Genomic DNA, 20,818 nt, shown 5'->3' with positions numbered 1-20,818 from the left:
TTACAAAAGAATGCTAAAGAGTACTCCTTGTATCCCAGACATCTCCATCCTTGCCAAAACAAATACATTTTTTCGGCAGATTCCAGTAAACAACGGTGGAGATGAGAGCAAAGTGTATTATAATAGTGCATACATTTTTGGCTCCCCCAGCAAACCCCCATTACCAGCACTTAACATCATTCTTTCACAAACAGCGCACGATTCTAAGACCTTGATGTTGCGTCAAAGGTTCGAGCAAAGAGACAGAAAGAGTCTGTGTCTTCGATTTCATAACCAGTGGCACGTCATTGACGGAAGCAGAGATAAAACTAACATGTGGCGCAGACATTCTCTCCCGACCACTGGCCTGATTTAAATGCGTCGCATCTCGATCGCCCAAGGTCTAGTCGGGTTTCTTTAACTGACTCTGATCATTAAAGTCAGGGGCTTCGAGCAGGATGAGGTGTTTACCCGTCCACTGTTTCCCCCTCGACACTGGGCTATATCGAGAACAGAATACACATAAGCAAACTCTTCCCCTGCAAAACGTGTCACATCCGGTCTATTACAGTCATTAGCTGTCACGCCATGCGTCGCTCTGAGGTGCAGTAAGTATTTTTTGCATTTACTCTATATTACGAGCTGTCGGGGGCGTGACACAATGACAACAAATGTTACAGCTTTATTTCCAATATGTGTTTGAATGAAGGTGGACAGCATCACAGGCGGACAGGGCGGCTTTGGCAGCTGCTGTAAATAAAGGAGGAATGATGGATCTAATGAAGAATGTGATGAAATGTTTGTGCCAGAGCTTGTATTGAAATACTGAAATTGATGTGAAAGCGATAATTCACCCCAAAATGAAAATTCTGTCATCATTTACTCTCCCTCTTGTCATTTCAAACCTATCTGAATGAATTACTTTCTTCCACAAAAGACAAAACAATATACTGTATGTACCGCCGTATTTCGGTTACAAACATTCTTCAAAATATCTTCTTTTGTGTTCTGCAGAAAAAAAAGTCATATAGGTTTGAAATGGTAAAAGGGTGAGTAAAAAATGACAGAATTTTCATTCTGGGATGAACCTTCCCTTTAAAGTCAACATGAAATTGACCCAACATACAATTCACTAAAAAAGCTTTTTTTATTATTATTTTTTTTTGAGAGAATTTCATATTTCAGTGAGCTACTCCTACGGTTTTCACCAGAGATGTGGAAGCTAAATGTCAGGTTAACGTTCAAAAGCATCTTGACATATCCCAATGGTAATTCTAAATGTATTTTCTAATGTTCTCATAACTGTTAAAAACAACAGTATGACATATTTGATTTTAGAAAAACTGCATTAACAGTTTTAAACAGCAGCCTAGGGCAACAGATCCATAACTAATATCCATTGGATGATTATTATTTCTGGCCTGAGTCACAACAGGCAAGAAAGCAATTTCAGAGGCAGAGCAAGTTATGAAATTTTGATTACAAAGACAAACATTTATTTGGATGATGATGAATCATGCACAACAGAATCAGGATGGTCTTTTAGGAAACAAATCTATTTTAAGTTCATGTTGACTTTAAAATTGCACTTGAAAGGTCAGATGCCGCCTACAAACAAAGCCATTTGTTTAGAACCACAGCAAAAAAAGCCCGCCCTACCAACTCTATTAACAAGATAAGGCTTCCATTCCCTATGAGTTTATCTTCCGGATCACCTTGGGCTGCAGCCCAGCCTGAGACACGCTGAGGGTTCGAAGACAGGAGGCCAATTTCTCGATTCAATGCTTTTAGTCTTCTGCCTTTGAAAGGCAAACATTCAGCTTAATTCTGCAGCAATGCCATAAACACGACAAATTTTCAGCCTCGAGAAAGACGCCACGGCGTTCCTCTCGTCCGCACGCGGCATCATTTCAAAACAAGCCATTTTAGATAACCGGCTTAAGTGGAGGGGCTTAAAAACACACACACTTAGCATGCAGACAGAGCCTGTGTGAAGCTCTTACCTTTTGGAAGGCGCGGGCGCCCCGGAGGAAATGAGAATGGTATCATTCATGTTGTTGGGCACTGGCCTCAGCCGACTGCAAAATTACAGAGTTTGAGTCAAGCACATCTATAAAGCTACAAATGCCACTCACGGCTGTCCACACAGGAGGTGTCAAACCGACAAAATTTCGCTATTTTAGCCTACATTAAACCTTCCCGTCATAATCGCTTTTTAGACGGCAGACGTTTTAATTTAATGCTATTTGCTCAAATTTAATTAGATTAACAGGAAGACAAAGAGTTCTGAAGAATTCTAATTAAAGCTGGAGAAATGGGAAAAGGTTGAGTGGAACGGGAGCGAGTGACATTGCAGAAAGTAATTTGTGTGAGTAAACAAAGCCACAGGAATTATCTGGACCTGATGCCCAACAGTTCTGATGTACATACACCGCCGACTACCAATACATCTCTGAACATGAGCACTGAACACTGTGTCCTGGAAAGTTTTTAGTTCATAAGACCATTCGAAATTTCAATTTATTTTACAGCGTGTGCACTTACAATGCAAAACATGTCATCACGATTATTTTGTCCACATTGATCAATAACAATATTTATTATGATATATAAATGATAATGCTTTTAGACTATGTAGACAATTACTGAAGAAAATGCTTTATCTGCCTTAACAAAATAACATAAAATAAGTACAGCTTTTAAAAAAAGTGTAAATGGGCAATCCCATGCAAATGTCAACCTTAAGATAAAAAAATCTAGTTTTTACCAAAGGTTTTTTAGCATACTGATCGGTCAGATGTCAATATTAGGTGGTTTAAATACCCTTGTGATTTTTAAAGATTGTTTTTAAATTTTAATGCGTAATTGTCAGGTAAGTGAATTGTCACATCCACATTTAAGTTTAAGGGTTAATATCTAAATACACAGTAATAACGTAGTATGTACATGTAGAGCAGGACGGTAAAATAAAGTGCAACCGACATTTGACGACTCCAAAACATTTCAAAATATTTGCATTATTACGAGTTATTGCATACAGTGAAAACAGCAAAATAACACAAACTTCCCGATTTAGTACAAATTTCATCATTTTTTAAAACTGGCTATAAAACTCTACATCCACTACAGAAATTTCTAGGACTTGTCTGGATTGTTTTCTTTTTCATGCCTACCAACAATTCTGTAACCTTTTTTAGGCTTTCCTGATAACGCTGTTATCCGAGCTTCTGCTTACTGCAATCCAAAATTCTCAAATGTAATTTCTCAAAAGAAACATCCAAAAGCATGTTGGTTTCTAGTTCAGGAGTCTGACAAAAGCAGCGAGCGGTCGGCGAGGGTCGAATCATTTGCATTAGAGATGTCCCCGTGTAATGTTCCCCGTGGCTGTTAGCGTCATGTCACACGGCTTTGAGAAATGCTGCCTTATTGCAATCCAGACAGGCGAGCAGCGTCGCGTCTCTCGTAAACCTTAAATGAAATGGCTGACAGCGTGCACCGATCTAAACACATGGCATCTCTAAAAGCACACTTACACCTCAACACATTTACTATAATCGCACATTAAATACAACGTGTATTTGGTTGTTTAAGGAAAGCCTAAGAACATTCTATTCAAAGCAAATAACTCGCTCACCTCCCGCAGGGTAAAGTGCACCCGTCTGTCAAAGCACGAGACGCAAAAAGTGACCGCTCCGTCCAGCTGCCAGTTCTGTTCTCAGCTCAGCTGAAGGAGCATCTCAATGCACAACACTGCTATTGTCTCCAAGGAAACCTGACAGTCATGTGACACTGTGACGATCCAGATGCACTCTCTCTCACTCTCCCTCTCTTTCTTTCTCTCTCTCTCTTTCGGTTTACCTAATCTCTGCCTGCACTTCTACTCTGAAGTCGCACACAATTTCATATCCCCAGAAAAAGGTACTGTATTCTTTGCTAAAAATACCTCCTGATGCAGAGGGTTTGATTTACAGCAAAATATCCATACAGAATGTAGCCCACACAGAAACATAACTCTCATATTTTACACTGTAGAACCTGGGTATGTGTAAAACCAAAGCCTTTTAAAGGGCTCATCGGATGAAAATCAGACTTACCCCCCCGTTTAAGTGCTATAAATGGGTCCCCGATGCATCTACCAATTCAAAAAAACGTGAAAAACAAGAACATAGTAAGTTTGTTTTGGTGTGCCTTTCCCTGCAAGCTTGTGAGAAATCGAGCCGTTCAGATTTCGCACCTGTTGTGACATAGAGGGAGGCTCTTATTATAATGTTACCGCCCCTTAATCTACACAATTCCACCCACGGCGCTGCCGCCATTGTTGTTTTCACAAGCGACAGCGGTGTACGTGACGCCATGGCTAAAGTTCGTGGAAAACATGCAAAATGTAATGAAGTCGCTGCATAAGAGTCCCAACCTCGGAGAGACAGGAGTGGATTTATTTTATTTTTAGTGGAAATCCCTCAGAAACCATAAGTAAAAACCTGCTTGTTTGCACAAATCACTTCAAACTGGAGTGCTTTTTCAACCTGGGACAGTACAAGCAGGATTAGGTTCAAAGTTGTTCCTCAAGAGGGATCGAGACCGACCGAACGAGACAAAGCTGCCAATGTAAGTCAGTCAGGGGCTAAATAGAACATTCAAAGCCAGTGTTAAACTTACTCTATATTTATATGTTATTTGGCAAATGGGCACTTGGAGTTTAGCTGTATATATGTTAATACATTATGTGCGTTAATATGTTTAGCTGCGGCAAGCTGTTTGTTTTGCTAATGAACAGGGGCGAACACTGCGGTTAGTTTCATTTTAAACGACTCAAATCATTCGTCATTATAAGCTGAAAAATCTGTCACAACATACTAGTTATGCTCTCCCGTTGTGTGTGTATAACTTGTCAATGACAAGCTCTAAAATCCACGTAATTCCGCTCAGATCCGCAGGTGCACATTCCGTAGATTTTAGGCAAGCATTCACGTACAACGTGAGCGCATTAGGATGCGCTGTTTCCTGTGACAGATTTTTTTAGTCTCAGGATGAATGATTGAGCAACACTTTGTACAACAACAGCATTGGTCAGATCGCTTTAGAATAAAACGGGTAACCTCACTGCTTCATCACTGGTATCATCACTTTCAGGTACCCTATATCTGGATTTATCATGTGGCCCTCAATTCATCTCAACCCACACAATCGGATCAAACCAAGACGAAACCCTATTAAGACTGTGATGAGCAAACCAACGCCAGACATGAATATGAATGTGGATTTATTCATGTTCATGTTCTGCCCTCAGAGGGAAAGTAAAAATTACGCTCACATCTTTTTTCAAGGTAAAATCAATTACATCAAGGGCCATTCACAGCCACCCCACTTCTTAGGTTAATTACAATGAAGTAAGTACTTTTATGAAGCACAACATCTGGAGAAAGATGGAGCATCTAATATGCTGTATCAGTTTAATTTTATCAATGCATAAGATCTGACATCCAGCGCTGAGCACACACAGCGAATTTGCAGTGAAACATTAGTGTTGTGTGCCTTGCCTTGCTTTTTATTTTTTCGGACATGCGTCACATTCCTGTTGTTTCATATTGTCGTTACAGTAAAAATCTACAGCCTTATCGGACTCCATAGCACAAAAGCTGTATTTACCAGCACGCATCCCACAAACATTCTGTCGATGATTTAAGAAACCATATGTTCTGCGCCGCTTAGCTTCATTTATTTCCACTGAGAAATCTGTGCCTGCCTATGCTTCAGACCGCCCTGCAGAACTCCATCTGTCAGATTTGAGAACATCAGAAAAGCAGGTTTTTGTAGCCCTCATATGCAGCTGTCAGCAAAACATCATCCCAGCAGTTCATCAGAGAAATTCGTCCCATTTTGAAACGCTCTCGGTGTCTGTTTGATTCATGGGGTTGAGTGGACGTGATTTTCCTTAGCTCTGACTCTGCAGCGTGTGACAGTGGAATGTGCTGGATCGGGCTGATGGATGTCACCGTCAGGTCAGAGACAACACTATGTCTGTCCTGACCGAATGTGAGGTGTAGTAAAAAGCAGTCGGAAATGTTTGCACGGATCCATTGGCTGCCCGAAATGCTGGAGGTACTTTTGATGTAAAGTTCCGGGACAAAGATTTATAATCTGAATTATGAAATACTCAGATCATTAAAGATAAATCAAAGACAAATATAAGTGCATGTCAATGGTAAATTATGCTAAAAATGTGCAAAAATAATTGATTAGAAGTCAAAATAAAAAAAAACATAATTTTACAGACTTTTACTGTTATTATTATTTTTTTAAGATTTATTTTTTGGCCTTTTGCCTTTAATAATGCAGTAGGAAGGAGAGGAAGCAGAGTGGGACTCGAACTCGGGGTTGCACGGAGAGTAAGGCCCGATTCACATTTCGTGTCTACAACCGCGCGGAAAACGCGAGACGTGCCTCTTTCTCTCTACAAATGACTCCCGGGGTGCGCACGGCACTCCGAAAAGTAAAACTATTTCCATCTCGATGCGGCGCCGACGCACCTTGAAAAATGTTGCGCGTCTACATTTAAAATAACGAATATGCGCGTGGAAAAGACGCGAAATGTGAATCGGGCCTAATAGCGTCATATGTCGGAGCGCTAACCACAAGGCTATCGGCTCCGACTTGTGATTTTTAACAGATTTTCACATAATAATGTTTTTTCTTCATTGAAATAAAATCAAATATTGGCCTAAAGATTATTTGAAAAATTGAAACTACGAAAATTAGAAATGCTGTCTTACACCGTGTCTACACTGGACGCGGCGCGACACGGCAAAAGACAATAGAACGCATTAGAACCCATTATAATTTTACATTTTGTCCACACTGTATGCAACGCTCAATATGGCCGCCCGGAGGCGCGTTGCAAACATGGCTGCCGAGTGGCACGACTTCCCTAAACAGACTTTGTTGTTGTCAACGTGCAATGCAATTCACACCTGTTTTACAACTGTAATGTGTTTTTTCTTGATTTATTTGTTTTTGATATTGACTGGATCATGACAAGTGGGTCTCACCAACCAGTATGGGAGCATGTAATTGGAAAAGAGGAAATTGTGATGTCACACAAAATAAAGAAGATTCAGAATAAGTTTCAGTGGCTAAGCATGTTATTCCATTTTGGTAATATAACAAAAAAAGGAAAGCATGTTTTTCTCTTTCATGTGCATGTGAAAATCGTCTACATTTAATCGTCTACATTTTAATTTAATGTTGACTTAAATGTTCTGTGCGTATCTCTTTCAGAGGATTGATTCACTTCAGATGACTCCTAAAAGGATTCCAAAAAAGTCTGTGGGCTAAAAATATTTTCACTTGTCTTGTTGGCAGATATCCACCATCTCTTGCTACAGACATTAAGGGTCAAAGAGAATGTCTGCGAGGGAAACATTTGATTTAAAGAGCTTGTACGTCTCTATAGAGATCAGGAGAGCAGCAGTCTCAAGGGGATGTGCCTCAGGTTCTATCAGCGGCTTCCATTAAATTTAAAAATCCACCAGTTTCAGTGCAGCTATTCTCTGCCAAGTCTGAAACGCCACTGGAGCATGACAGTGCACTTTGGCTATTATTTTCATCCCTATCGGAGGCTTTCTGTCTGGGAGAGTTCTTAACACTGGAGGGTCTTGTTTTTTATAGCATACTTTCATGTGGCATAAACAAAACGGGTACACTATGACAGGACAGGTGTGATGTTGATGACAGGTTTTCCAACGGTGTTAATCCAGACTGCCACCTCAATATTTGGAGTAATAGAATGCTGCAGGAATGACTTAATTTTCTAGGCGATAGTTAGCATCAATAGCTAGTGTCAAGGGGGTCGCACACTGGACACACTGTACGCTGCGCCAAGCCGTGCTGCGTATCGCCATTGTTTGTAAAAATGAACATTTGCTTTCTATGAGTGTACTCATACCGGCGCCTCTCTCCCCAACACCCACTTTTCACTATTCAATAAATTCCTTGAGCCATAAGTTTCTATTGTAAGTACAAAGATTCAATGTTCCAAATCACCATGTTAACTAAAGAGATAAGATAGAATTCTGAGTTTTTGTAATGCTGATGATTTTGTAATACGCAGTAGTAACAAATAAATAATGTTTCACGATGACTTTAAACGACAAGACATTATAGTATGAGTCAAACGTAACATGCCTGGAATACCTTGGTATTAAGGATTGGCATTTAACCGCAAAACACTTTGCTTTATTGCAGTCCATTTCCCTCATCCGCAGTTCAAACACTAAATGCATAGTAATATAAATGCCTGCAGTCATTATCCGAGCTGATGATACATCATATGGTTCATAATCAAATGACACTGGTGGTACTTGATAAAAAAAATGAATATTGTAAATCTGCTATACTTTTCCTCCAGCGGAGGGCACATATGTGCTATGACTTTATGGACTTCATCAATCCTCAAGTCCATGTGTGAGTTAATGAAAGTACTTAAAGACCAGGGTTTCTGTGAAGGTCTGAGATTGATTCAAGTCCCTGATATTTATAATGCACCAAATGAGAAAACTGCACCTATATATTTTTTTACACACAATATCTTTCTTCTTGGCATTTTCTAATTACATTTCTTTCCCATGACGGATCTGTAGATCAATATTCGCTCTCAATCTTGCTATAGTAATAAGAAACATAATGTGAAATTTTACAGACAAGAGGACGTGATTGCAATTATTATGACCTGATAGCAATTTGAATATGTAGAGTACAGTGTGTTTCTGCCTATTAAAATATCTGTTCCAAGATTATTGACCTAATGGTCAAAAAGACTGTAATAGTGTGGTAAAAATAGTGTACAAGAAAGAATATTTTTAATAAACTTTGTGACCACGTATAAACTTCAAGCTTCAAGTACTTAAAACTACAAGTTAAACGTAGACTTTATTACACCAGAACCCATAAATCTCTAAATGAAGTAATGATAAAAAGTAATATAAATCTTGATCTGCTGTCATGAGAATTTTATCCTTGACAATGATGAGCAGTAATGCTTTCCTACATGTGCTAAAACTAATGACACACTGTCATTTGGCTACTGCGATTCACCTTGACCTCACAAATAACCTTAATTATAATAAATAAAATATAAATATGCCTTATTAATAACACTTATGAAATTATATTTACAAATGATTAAACCAAATTGCATGTTTGTCATGTTTGAACTTTGTGTCTCAGCCTAAATCCGAAATGAAATGTTATTCCTCTTAAGAGGGTATGTAACATTGGCTAATAAACTCAACATTTTGTGTCTAACAATTTACTCAAACGGCAAGTAGCCATGTAAAAAGCATCAAGTCTTGCTCACCCTGTTAATGGAGTACAATGAAAACACTCGACTGTAAGCTAAATGTAATCACAGTCAGAAAAAAACTGTCCTGTCTACGCAAGCATCTGGAAATCAGATTGCGATGGCAAGTGACTAATAATATATTTTCCGTGTTTACCCGTTTCATTCATACAGTCCAGAGCTGGAAGTGCAGAAAGAGTTGTGAAGCACTAGACTGAACTTACGTGGTGTGCACCAGGTCCTGAGGTCTTTCAGCTGCCTCTGGGAAAACCGGGTGAGGGGGCTCTCCAATCGGCATACAGCCCAGAGATTTACTGATGGCATGACTGAGCTTCTTTGCTGGAGACTTCTGCAAAATAAGAACGAGACCAAAAAGCTATGATACTCCTAACAACTACTGCATAGCCACATTCTTCACACAAACAAAATCGAACGTACCTTCTTATGTCCGGCCAGAATATTTTATTATCATTTCATTTAGAGTTAATAAAAAATATTTTTGATTCAGCAAAATCCTTGCTCTGAGGTTAAAATAAATCCTCTATGGAGGTAGTAAGATAGGGAAAAACTCCTATAATTGGATTTGGGAGGCAGAGCGAATCGTTTTCCAAGTTGTAATTTCCAGCAATGTGACTGAGCTCTGGGACAATAGTTAAAAGTCGAATCAATGGCGCTGTTAAAAAAAATGAAGCTCTTCAAACACTAAAGAATATTTTTTAGTTATCTGTGCTGAAGTTTCTGTGTGAAAGGCTGTCAGGGTGATTGCAAGGACAGAGAACCCAGATGCAGGCAGCGGGTACAGGGTTAATGAAACAATGATTTATTAAATAAATACAAAAACAAAGACCCACGAGGGGGTAAATCAACATTGACAAGGGAATAATAATCGCAGAAAACACAGGAATGTAAACTAACTAAAACAACACTTGACAAAAACTTACACTGACTAGACTTGACTTGGATAATATCACAGGCAGGAACAAGACGCAATGTCATCAAGGACATGAAACAAAATGAACTAGCACAGGACAGAAGACACAAGGGCATTATATAGGGGAATTAACAAGGGATAATTAACAATAGGCAGGTGTGGGGAATCAAACAATGGCGGGAAGCTAAACGAGGAAATGAGAGGGCAGGGTCAAGAGACGAGACAGAAGAACGCATGGCCATCATACACAAACAATGACCATGCATTCCACACAAAACATGTGGGGACTACCCCCCTCAACGGACGACCCCTGGCATCCCCTGAGGGTACACACTAACAAGACAAGACCGACTGGGAAACAGACAAACACCAAGAAAACATGGTAAATAACAACAGTGGCAAACAAGCAAGAACAGTAAATGGGTTGGGCTGCGACAATAAAAATAACAAACATGGGAGGGGGGTGGGGGAACAAAAGAGTTCAAGGGGGGGAAGTCCAAAGGGATTGGGGCTGGATGGGACAGTCTTTGACTGGGAAGGTGCAGGGGAAGGACGAGAGCGTGGAGTCCGGGCGGGTCTGGTGAGGAAAGCGGGCTTGGGTGGGGCATACCCAGCAGAGGGCATGGGGAAAGTTCCAGGGGGCGTGGTAAGCAGGGGTGAGGGCAAAACAGGGGGCAAGAGCTGAGGTAGGCGAGGTCCATGGAGCACAGGGCGGACTAACAAGGGAAGGCAAAAGCCAGGGGGAAGTCCAGGGCTGACTGGGAAAGGACCAGAGGTCAGGGAGGTCATTGAGGCGGTGCTGGGGGACCTGGACAGGGAATGGGGAGACGACACAGGGGAAGATCCAGGGGACAAAGTTGCCGGACCAGGACTGGTTGTCGGCAATTTGACCTGACTGGGTACCGGTGGCTGGGCGTACTGGAAGCTGGCGCTGCGGTCGGACCGGGACTGGAAACCGGCGCTGCGGCCGGACCGGGACTGGAAGCCGGCGCTGTGGTCGGAACGGGACTGGAAGCTGGCGGCTGGGATGGACTGGATGTCTGCGGCTGGACCAGACTGGATGCCTGCGGCGAACCCGGAACTGGAGCTGATATCGGCGGGCCCGGAGCTGGCGGCATCAGTGACCCCTTCATCCGCTTCTTCTTCCTCGAGCGAACCACTGGACTAGTGGCAGGTTGGAGAGATGCGGCGGGGAGTACGGCTGGCTCCGGGATGGAAGTATCGGATGCCGACTCCCACGACTCCATCCTTCCTCGCTTGCCACGAAGACCAGTGGGCGGGACAGGATCAGCGGAGCTTGAGGCGGATGGGGCTGAGTTCCCCAGGGTCACAGTGGCCAAGACGCGGCCCTCCGGGACGGTGGCCAATGGGTGAGATGCCCAGGCTGGGACAGTGGGCCAGGGCTCGTCCTGGTTCTCCACGAACCTGACCATGTCCCCGAAGTACAGGGGCCTCAATAGCTCAGTCTCCGCTGGCTTGAGGGGTTCAGTGAGGCAGCAGTTGAAAACTACCTTGAGTTCTGCCTCACTGAACTCCGTGTCCCTTGCCACGGCCAGGAGCTCCCGGGCGAAGACCCACATGCTGCGATCCCCCTGGCACATGCCGAACAAAAGATGGGGCTGGCAAGATCATAGCGGAGACTGCTCACAGTCTGCTGGGTTCAGTGTTGGCTAGTTCATTATGTCAGGGTGATTGCAAGGACAGACAACCCAGATGCAGGCAGCGGGTAAAGGGTTAATGAAACAATGATTTATTAACAAAAATACAAAAACAAAGACCCACGAGGGGGTAAATCAACATTGACAAGGGAATAATAATCGCGCACAACACAGGGACGTAAAAACTAACTAAAACTGGACAAAAACAACACTTGACAAAAACTTACACTGACTAGACTTGACTTGGATAATATCACAGGCAGGAACAAGACGCAATGTCATCAAGGACATGGAACAAAACGAACTAGCACAGGACAGAAGACACAAGGGCATTATATATGGTAACTAACAAGGGATAATTAACAATAGGCAGGTGTGGGGAATCAAACTCTGGCAGGAAGCTAAACGAGGAAACGAGGGGGCGGGGTCAAGAGACGAGACAGAAGAACGCATGGCCATCATACACAAACAATGACCATGCATTCCACACAAAAAACGTGGGGACTGTCATGACCCTGCCACAAGACTAGAAAAGCATGACAAGGTGAGGCAGGATCATGACAAGGGCTTTGTTTCAAATGCAATACTAAGGGTGAGCTCATGGGATACAGTACCCTGTTGTATACTAAACATTTCAGCAAATTTGATTCATTTATGCCATCTGGCTGTGTTTACAGAAAATCAGCATTGTATACATATACAGTACTATGCACTGCACACACAGCAAACAGAGAAAAACAAATGATGCAATAATATAATACTAATCTGTATTAGTAACAAGAACTATTCATAATTCCTAAAAGCTATATATCTTAAAGCCCCAGTGAAATCAAAATGAAAGTTTTTTTCCTATTATTAAAAATAAGTTAGCCTTAAAAGGAACCTGGGGTATAGAGAGATGTACTGTATGGCTTAATATATTAACAATGGCCTTGACTTTATAAATGTGAAATTAAAAAACAGTATAACTGTCACAGTATTCATAAACTTTGAAAAAAAAGTTTACTCGGAGGCCTCCATTTTTCGCGTCAAAATCCGTGACGTCAAATGCTTGCAACCTAAACCTGTTCTCTTTCGTTACAGCGAAGCACACACGTTTTCCATACATAACAGTAAAATATGATACGTCAAACCTAAGATCAGATATATAAATACACAGGAACAGTAGGTGGCGGTATGTCCTCTTAACACAAGCCAGCCTGCCTGCCAAGCGTCTGTTCAAGGTAAACATGCATTAAATAACAGCTTTAAACGACCGTCTTTAAGACAGTTAAGACTATTTAAGACATCATCATCCACCATTATCGTATACTTTATACATTATGAGAATATACTGATAAACACAATAATAAGATGCTTGCTGTTTGGTTATTTATTCTGTGTTAGAGCACACATTAATATTAGTCCCCGTCAGCTAACGACAGAGAGAGAAGTGTGTCTGTGTTCAGTTTAGCTGCCTGTGCGTGCAACCATATTATGTCATCGAAAAAGAACATGGCGGCCTCCTTAGGTTAAAATGAGTATTACATTTAGGGTTTTTTTAAAGAATTGAAAATATTTTACTTGTTCGCACACTTGTTTTGTCCTATATGGTGAATGACGCATAATGCACTAGATGGGAGATTAACATTAACATTAAAGTCTTACTTTCGCGTCAGTGTCACGCGAGCGGTTGTCCTCCGGTTCAGAGACATGATAGCACAGAGCTGATCATACGCGCAAATCCGCTGAGAAAACAAAACCAATCTGACCCGTTTCAAGTCTACTGTATACAGAATGTTGTATGTTAAGGCTCTATGGAAGAGATCGGACATCGCAGCCTTGATAAACGTAAATAACAAGCTTCAAATGACACACCACTGTTATCACCGATCTTTTCGATAGACTTTTACACCACTGTGGCTATTCCGCTGTTAAATGCAGCTTTGCCAGGCTGACTGTGTGCCGTAAACGAAACGCTATTGGTTATTTTAAAAGGGGGAGAGGTCACTCGATATGTCTCGCTCTCTCTGCATTTTTCAGTTGAAATTACGGCAACACATCAAATAATGCTGCGCGTTCCAAGGCATTGCAGTGGGGCTTTAAAGAGACAGTGCGTACCCATGAGGAGTGTTCCTTCATCTGGTGCTGGTTGCTATGGGGACCGCTGGCATGACCACGCCAGAAGCAGCTCTGACAAAGCTGGTAGCCATGGCACTGCTGGCAGCGGTACCGGAAACCCATCATGCTCTCACTCCGGCAATACGAACATTCCACTGGATGGAAGACTGTGACAAACAAGAAAAATTTGAACACACATTTGTTAACTCACCTTATATTCTACGTCCACTGCAAGTCATTTGATTTTAAAGAAAAAAACATGGTTAGAGAAAGTCATTTACCTGCAGGGTGCATAGACTGGAATGTGAATTAAGCTCATATTATTGGTGAATTCATTCTGAACCAACTAACTGAACGGTAAAGTCGGTTATGTGTAAATCGCACATGTCTCATGTTAACATGTGGTAACAACATTATGGCACAATTTTGTATCATTTGGCAACGTCCAGACACACTGGCTGATGCAAAATAGATGTAAAAAACCACGCAATCTCCCACTCCTCCAAAAGCAGCTCGTACCGTTCTCTACATTAGCGAGTCGGTGCATGAGAGGTAGCCAGACGAGGCACTGTGGGGGTGGATCTGCCATCAACACGTCCAAAAACGTATTCAGCAAGATCTTCTTCTGACAAAGAACAGATAAGACACTCTCAGTACGACTCAGAGACAAGTTCGCTTTAAAGGAACTCGGGCTGTTATCTGAGGGAGATTAGTGTAGTCACCTGCTGAGGGAAGCATGTTCTCACAGAGTGCTCGGTGTATCCGAACGAAGGTCCCTCGAATACTGCCGTGGGGAGCTTCAGCACTTCCCTCAGGAACTGGTCGAACTTGGCAAAGACCATCACGCCATTCGAGTCTGATATCTGGGAAAATATATCTAAAGGAGAAAGTAGTCAATTTGAGTAAAGTCATAACAAAAGAAGTGAATAAATATTTGAGCATTTACAAAATCAGCAATGAATGTTTAATTTACCATATCATATATAATGCATGAGGATTATATTAGTTATGTTTAATTGCAACTGCGAGATAAAATGAAGTTCATCCTATTGAAATGAGGTCACAAATATATTAAAACAGAGTTTATTTTCTGTAAGAAATCACCATTCGAGTGGCTTTTAGTCCATGTCTGTTAGCTTTGATGTCTATCTACAGTATATGCTGTTGTTTTCCTAAATGTTCACTAATTGTATAGCAGATAAACACATGTGGTATTACATTTACAGTATTCATTTAGCAGACGCTTTTGTCCAAAATGTCCTACAATCGTCGCTGTCCTTCCGAAACCTCGGATGTTCAAATTCACAGTTTTTGAGGACATGGGAAAAAACACTGTACTTTTTAAAAGCTGACAATCACTTTTTAATACTTTTATTGGTTAGATATTTTCAAAACCCAGTGACAAACAAGAAGGGTGACTAATAATAATGACTTATGGCAATAAAAAAAATCATGAAATATGCAGATACAAGGTTTCAGAAGGACAACAGCGAAATGAGGCAGCATTTAACTATTTCTCTTTACAGCAAATAAAAAGCATTTCTCACATTAACAGTAGTCTTACACTCTCTGTGGTAAGACTAAATAAAAAATAAATAAATACAAATAAATAAATAAATAAAAATACAACTGCATTAGAAAATGTACACTACTATAAGAAACTTTATACACAGCTAAAACGTTTGAAACTAAAACTATCATTTTAATTTGTGAGACATTGAAAGACTAATTATTAATGAATTGATTTCTAATATTACTATTATTATTATATTTTCAATGTAATCAAATTTAAACATTTCTAATCAAATGTATAAGATTTATCAATTAAATTATTAGGAGGACTAATCATTTTGTTAATCATCTCTGTGATCATTTTGCAAGGACTTCAAATTTGCTTCAGAACGCAATTGCAAGTTTCCCCCGAATGTACACAAGAGGGCACCAAACACTCAGTGAACATTTTGGGATAAAACCCCACACTGTTCATTATTTTGAATTTGAAGCTTGTGCACATGGCTTCAAAGAAAGGATGTGTATGTGTATGTGTACTTATAAGCATATTAATAATTTAGCAGAGAGAAATGTAGCAGTTACATCCCAGTAGCATACACTCAATGCTAATCAATCACACCTCCATATAGAGCATATGGACATCATTTGATGTCTCTTGGGAATGTTTTTTTCTCTGTAAGTCGTCTCTGAATAGCTGTTTAAGTAGTATAATACTCACAACGTATTTTGTCAAGTATTTTACCCCCACACATGGTAGCTAGCATTGCCTTCATGGCAAACACTGTAAGTTTCCCATGGCCTTCACTGAAACAAAGAAAACACACTATCAGAAGATATTCTAAGCCATTTTACTCCATACACAAACTCCATACACACACCTGTCATAAGTAGCCACGATGAAGTTTAGCAGCAGACCAATGGATTGTTCCACGTTTATCTGGTGAGTGGTGGGCAGCCGCTTGTTGAGCTGGTAAAAGATGGAGGACAAAATGGTCTCCAGGCGTGACACATTAATCTCCGCGTTGTGGTCTAATGTGCTCAGGCCGTTATCACGGAAGGCTTCGATCATGTTCCAGACGTCCACCAGGTGAACTGCGACAGGGAAGATGAAAGTAGTTTAATAAAGGACTCTGTAAAAAGATTGAACTATCGATACAAGCATGTACAGCTATGGAAAAATCAAAAGAACAATCCAGTTGTGCCTTTAATCAGCATTTCTGTACGTATTGTGGCAATTTCAGAATTTCAACCCAAACAAATCTCAGGAATGAAAAAGTCACTCAGCGGCAATGTGAAAGACTGAGAGAATGCAAAAATGAAAGTTGTGAAAAAATCTGGCTTATTCTATCGTTTATTCATTTTTAACTGATCATAAAATATGCATCAGAATGAATATTGTGTTGTTTAAATATGAACATTAACTTGTTTTCTTTGCTTTATTAAATATCTGAAAACATTGCATATTATTGTTATTTAGACCAGTTTGTGCCGTTTCAATTTTCTGCAAATAAATACAAAGAAAAAAAGAAAAAAAAGACATTCTGAATTTGGGAGAGATGTTGTCACTAGTTCACAGAATGAAACAAAAATGATCATTTTACTTCAAAAGAGACCTATAAATAGTAAGTTCAGAAAAACTAAAAATAAATTTGTGGTGGTCTCTGGTTTAGTGGAACCATTCGTCAAAATGGTTGTTCCTATACTAACATGCAGTTGACAAACAATAGTTTTTGCCTAAATGTACAAATAATACTGTATATGATCACAGAAGCCAAGTTTCTATTATCTAGCCAAATGAGGACGAGCTGGGGCATGCCATGGCCGATTGGGTTCCCACCGTTCCCTCTGGGTCCTTTTTGGGCCGAACGGCCGAAGAATTCACTGGTGCTGAACTTTGACTGTGACTGTGACTGGATTTAGCAACAGCTGTCTTCTCTCAAATCAATGGTACTTTTATTGCATGCATCAAAGTGATGCAACACTCGTGTTGTGTGAAGTCAGACAAAAATTCTAACCAGCATGCATTGCTTCAAGCCTAACATATAATGACATTTCTCCAAACACCAACTGAAGAATGAGATCACATGAGAGTTTGAGTCACACAAACTTTCAGTGCAGGCATCACTGAGTGGAAAAGCTAATTCTAAAAATCCTAAAGTCATCCAAGTTTTAGGAACCATCTCTCTTAAATTCAGATACTGCCTGTGTGCGTTTTAAAGTTGTAGTGCTGTTAACTTGACAGAGCACCTTAAAAACGCTGAGCTTTTCATGTGAGATGCTAAAAAACATATCAGATTTCCACCAAGCGATTATCATGCCGAAAAAAATCACAATAATGATATGATCACAATATTGACCTGTTTTTTTATAAATAAATAATGCTATCAGTCAAAATGATCTTCAATTTAGTGTATTTTGTGTTTATTTTGGCCAGTGAATCACAATGAAAATATGAGTGCAGGGAGACAGAGATCCATTGTGAGTCTTAAAACAGGTGCTGAATTATTTTCAATATTACTTTAAGGTGTAGTATTAACACAATATCAAAAATCTTGGTTTATGACATCACGGTTATTGACCATATTGGTATACAAGAACATGTCACCTGTCAATGGCCCTTAAGACAAACTGATAAACTCATTTGCTGTGGTTTGTAGGTCACTGACAGGCTTATATTAGATGCTCTGGAAAGAAAACCAGCCATGTTGACTTGTGAGGCCACTTTTTGTAATACAAAGTATATTCGATGCTTTACTCGACTACAGTACAATAATGTCTTCAAATTATTTTCATTTGAGGGATTTTCTATTGATATGCAGTATGAAATACATTGTGATTAAATCACATCATGTAATAATGCAATCATTTTTGTCACACTCTTGACAGCCCTGTTAAAAATAGCTTTCCAAATGATTTACCCATGAATTAATAGGATGAGGTCCAATGGCATTTGAGAATGTACAAAGTACATATAAAATACAAAAAGAAAGTACTTACGGTTGCATCTTTTCTGAACAAATCGTAGCTTGCATGCCGTCCTATACGTTGAGAGACGAATAACATCAAAGTTTTGTGCCCCTGGTGAAGATTACATGCATCAACTTTTGGTCACTTTTAAGTTGCAAAAGGGTAATCAGTGAACATGCGCAAACATATTCCCAAACATGAACAGCTACAAAATACAGTACTTCCTTATAAAGGAATATTGGCAGTTCTACTGGAACCATCAATTTGATCCTGCAGTTTGTTCAAATCAGTTTTGTTTTAAAACTACAGTCTCTATGCAAGTGAATTGCCTTGTGGCAGTGACAGATGAACAGGATTCAAGTTTCTGTATGTGTGTGCTGTATATTGTTTGTATTTTTGTACGTATTATTGCGTACGAAATGTTCGGGGATGGTTTTAGCTCTAAAAGCAACTTACTCATCTCCATGAAGAGCTGTCTCTTCTCCACCATGGCCTTACTGCTTTTACTTCCCTCTTCAATCATTCTACACAACACATAAGGTCCATTTAATACCACAGCTTAAGCACGGCCCTACAGAGGCTCATTATGAAGCTACAACTCACACCAACATAAATGACAAGAATGCCTTTAAACTAGAGCGGATATTAGCAATACCATCAGAAACGCTGATATATTACAAAAATATGATGACAGACAGACAGACAAAATTTTTTAAAAAGTGTCAGAACAAAAGATGAATTCTATCTAAAAGCGAATGCTCACCCAGACCTGCCTGAAACGCCTCGTGTAGCCACACCCCCACGAATCCACGTCAGTTCGTGCGATTTGACTAAGTCCGCCCAAATGTACACGCAAGTAAGGTGGGCGTACCTGTCAGTACAATTGCTTTGGAACCTGATGTTCCAAATATGGTAAGAGGCGTTACATTTCCATCACACACTTGCAGTATTCGACCAATCACTACACACTGGTTAACTGGCCAATCATAGCACACCTCGCTGTTCAGAGCTACAAGCTTTGTAAAAAATCTGCACGTTTCAGAGAGGCAAAGAGGAGATACAAACATGCACAGTATGTGGAAAATACAGCGTTTTTGAACCTTAAATCGTGTATACACATTGAATTACAACATTAATATTCGTTTTAGCCATGTCATATGACCCCTTTAACTTCCGGTAGTCCTCCGCAAAAAAATCATTAAAATGTTGAGAAGTTTTAATTTAATTGAGTACAGTCAGTATACAATAATATATCAATCTAAATGAATATTAATTTAATTCACTGTTATAACCAAACCGGAAGTTAACTTCGGGCCAGGTGCGTGCGTCCGATGAAACCGTCTATAACACATCTTCTGCAAACTCATTTTGAATAACTTCAGTCCAAAGGAAACTCTTAAGCACTCTATCACTCACCTGTCAGGCTTGCTGGGTCTCAGATAAGGTGATGTAAAGGAACCAGGAAGCGCCTACGAAAAGAAAAAAGGGATTTTGACGTTGACATCTGGAGAAAGACCACCTCCCCGTTGACGCAAACCCCACACGCGCAAAAATAAACCCAGAAGTAAATCCCCGATTCACAAAAGGCCATCTGAGTTCTCTCTCACCACGCAAGTGCTGATTATGTATGACAATAGTGTCTCGCAATGGCGGCATCCTGTGAATTAATGATACAAGAGCTGCTAAGGAGCCACTTAATAGTGACATGCAGAGAATACATCACAGCGGCAATGATGGTACAAATTCAGAGCAGAATGACTGTGTAAATATAGGTTAATACTGCATATTATCCTTATTTATTTGAATGTGCTGCGAGTAAGAGATTAAGCCTGAATTACTATGTTGTTATTGTGTAGTAGTTGTTACATCATCAACATAGCGCATTACATCATCTGCTCATATTTATTCGAGGTATCATTCGGGCATCTACTGATCACATTCAGCCAATGAATGAATTCGCTCTAATGTGGAGCTACAGGGCCAGCCGAAAGCATTATGTCATTCCTGACCGTAAAAGACACTGCTGACGTTAGGAAATCTGGCTTTAAGTCATTAATTTTGCGTTACATGCAGTATTTTGTGCTGGATGAACAGGCCCACGTACGACAGAAGTAACACCGCGCCTTTAAATAATGACAGCGCGCTTTGACGTGACTCAACGTGAGGACTGTCCATCAAGCACCAAAAAACAGTGTAAACAGTTTAATCTTTATTTTAAAAAATCATAAATCCATCCTATTACGTATGTGTGATCTTAATACATGTCGCCATAGTATTTTAACGTAACCCCCATGTGCACCTTTACGTTAATAAACAGGGTGATTTACGCACCGT

The 20,818-nt window shown here is 40.2% G+C and overlaps 1 protein-coding gene across 9 annotated transcripts in view; it reads right to left on the bottom strand.

Moving 5' to 3' along the window:
• The window catches only part of dtnbb (dystrobrevin, beta b), a 40,510-nt gene that overhangs the window by 19,303 nt on the left and 389 nt on the right, over positions 1–20,818 (bottom strand). For 3 of the 9 annotated variants that reach the window (XM_057343721.1, XM_057343725.1, XM_057343724.1), the window contains exons 2-9: positions 18,941–19,953; positions 18,515–18,595; positions 16,396–16,609; positions 16,236–16,321; positions 14,728–14,882; positions 14,525–14,630; positions 14,006–14,172; positions 9,541–9,665 (exon numbers count right to left, since the gene is read on the bottom strand). In XM_057343721.1, the coding sequence (XP_057199704.1) occupies positions 9,541–9,665; positions 14,006–14,172; positions 14,525–14,630; positions 14,728–14,882; positions 16,236–16,321; positions 16,396–16,609; positions 18,515–18,595; positions 18,941–19,007 (1,001 nt within the window). In that variant the 5' untranslated portion in view covers positions 19,008–19,953. Of the gene's footprint in view, positions 1–9,540; positions 9,666–14,005; positions 14,173–14,524; positions 14,631–14,727; positions 14,883–16,235; positions 16,322–16,395; positions 16,610–18,514; positions 18,596–18,940; positions 19,954–20,818 lie in introns of those variants that run through there. The other 6 variants (XM_057343726.1, XM_057343718.1, XM_057343719.1 and 3 more) reach the window with 6 other exon arrangements.

The sequence above is a fragment of the Triplophysa rosa genome, linkage group LG10 (genome assembly GCF_024868665.1).
Source record: "Triplophysa rosa linkage group LG10, Trosa_1v2, whole genome shotgun sequence".
NCBI lineage: Eukaryota > Metazoa > Chordata > Actinopteri > Cypriniformes > Nemacheilidae > Triplophysa > Triplophysa rosa.
This window is presented reverse-complemented; position numbering and strand designations above follow the sequence as displayed.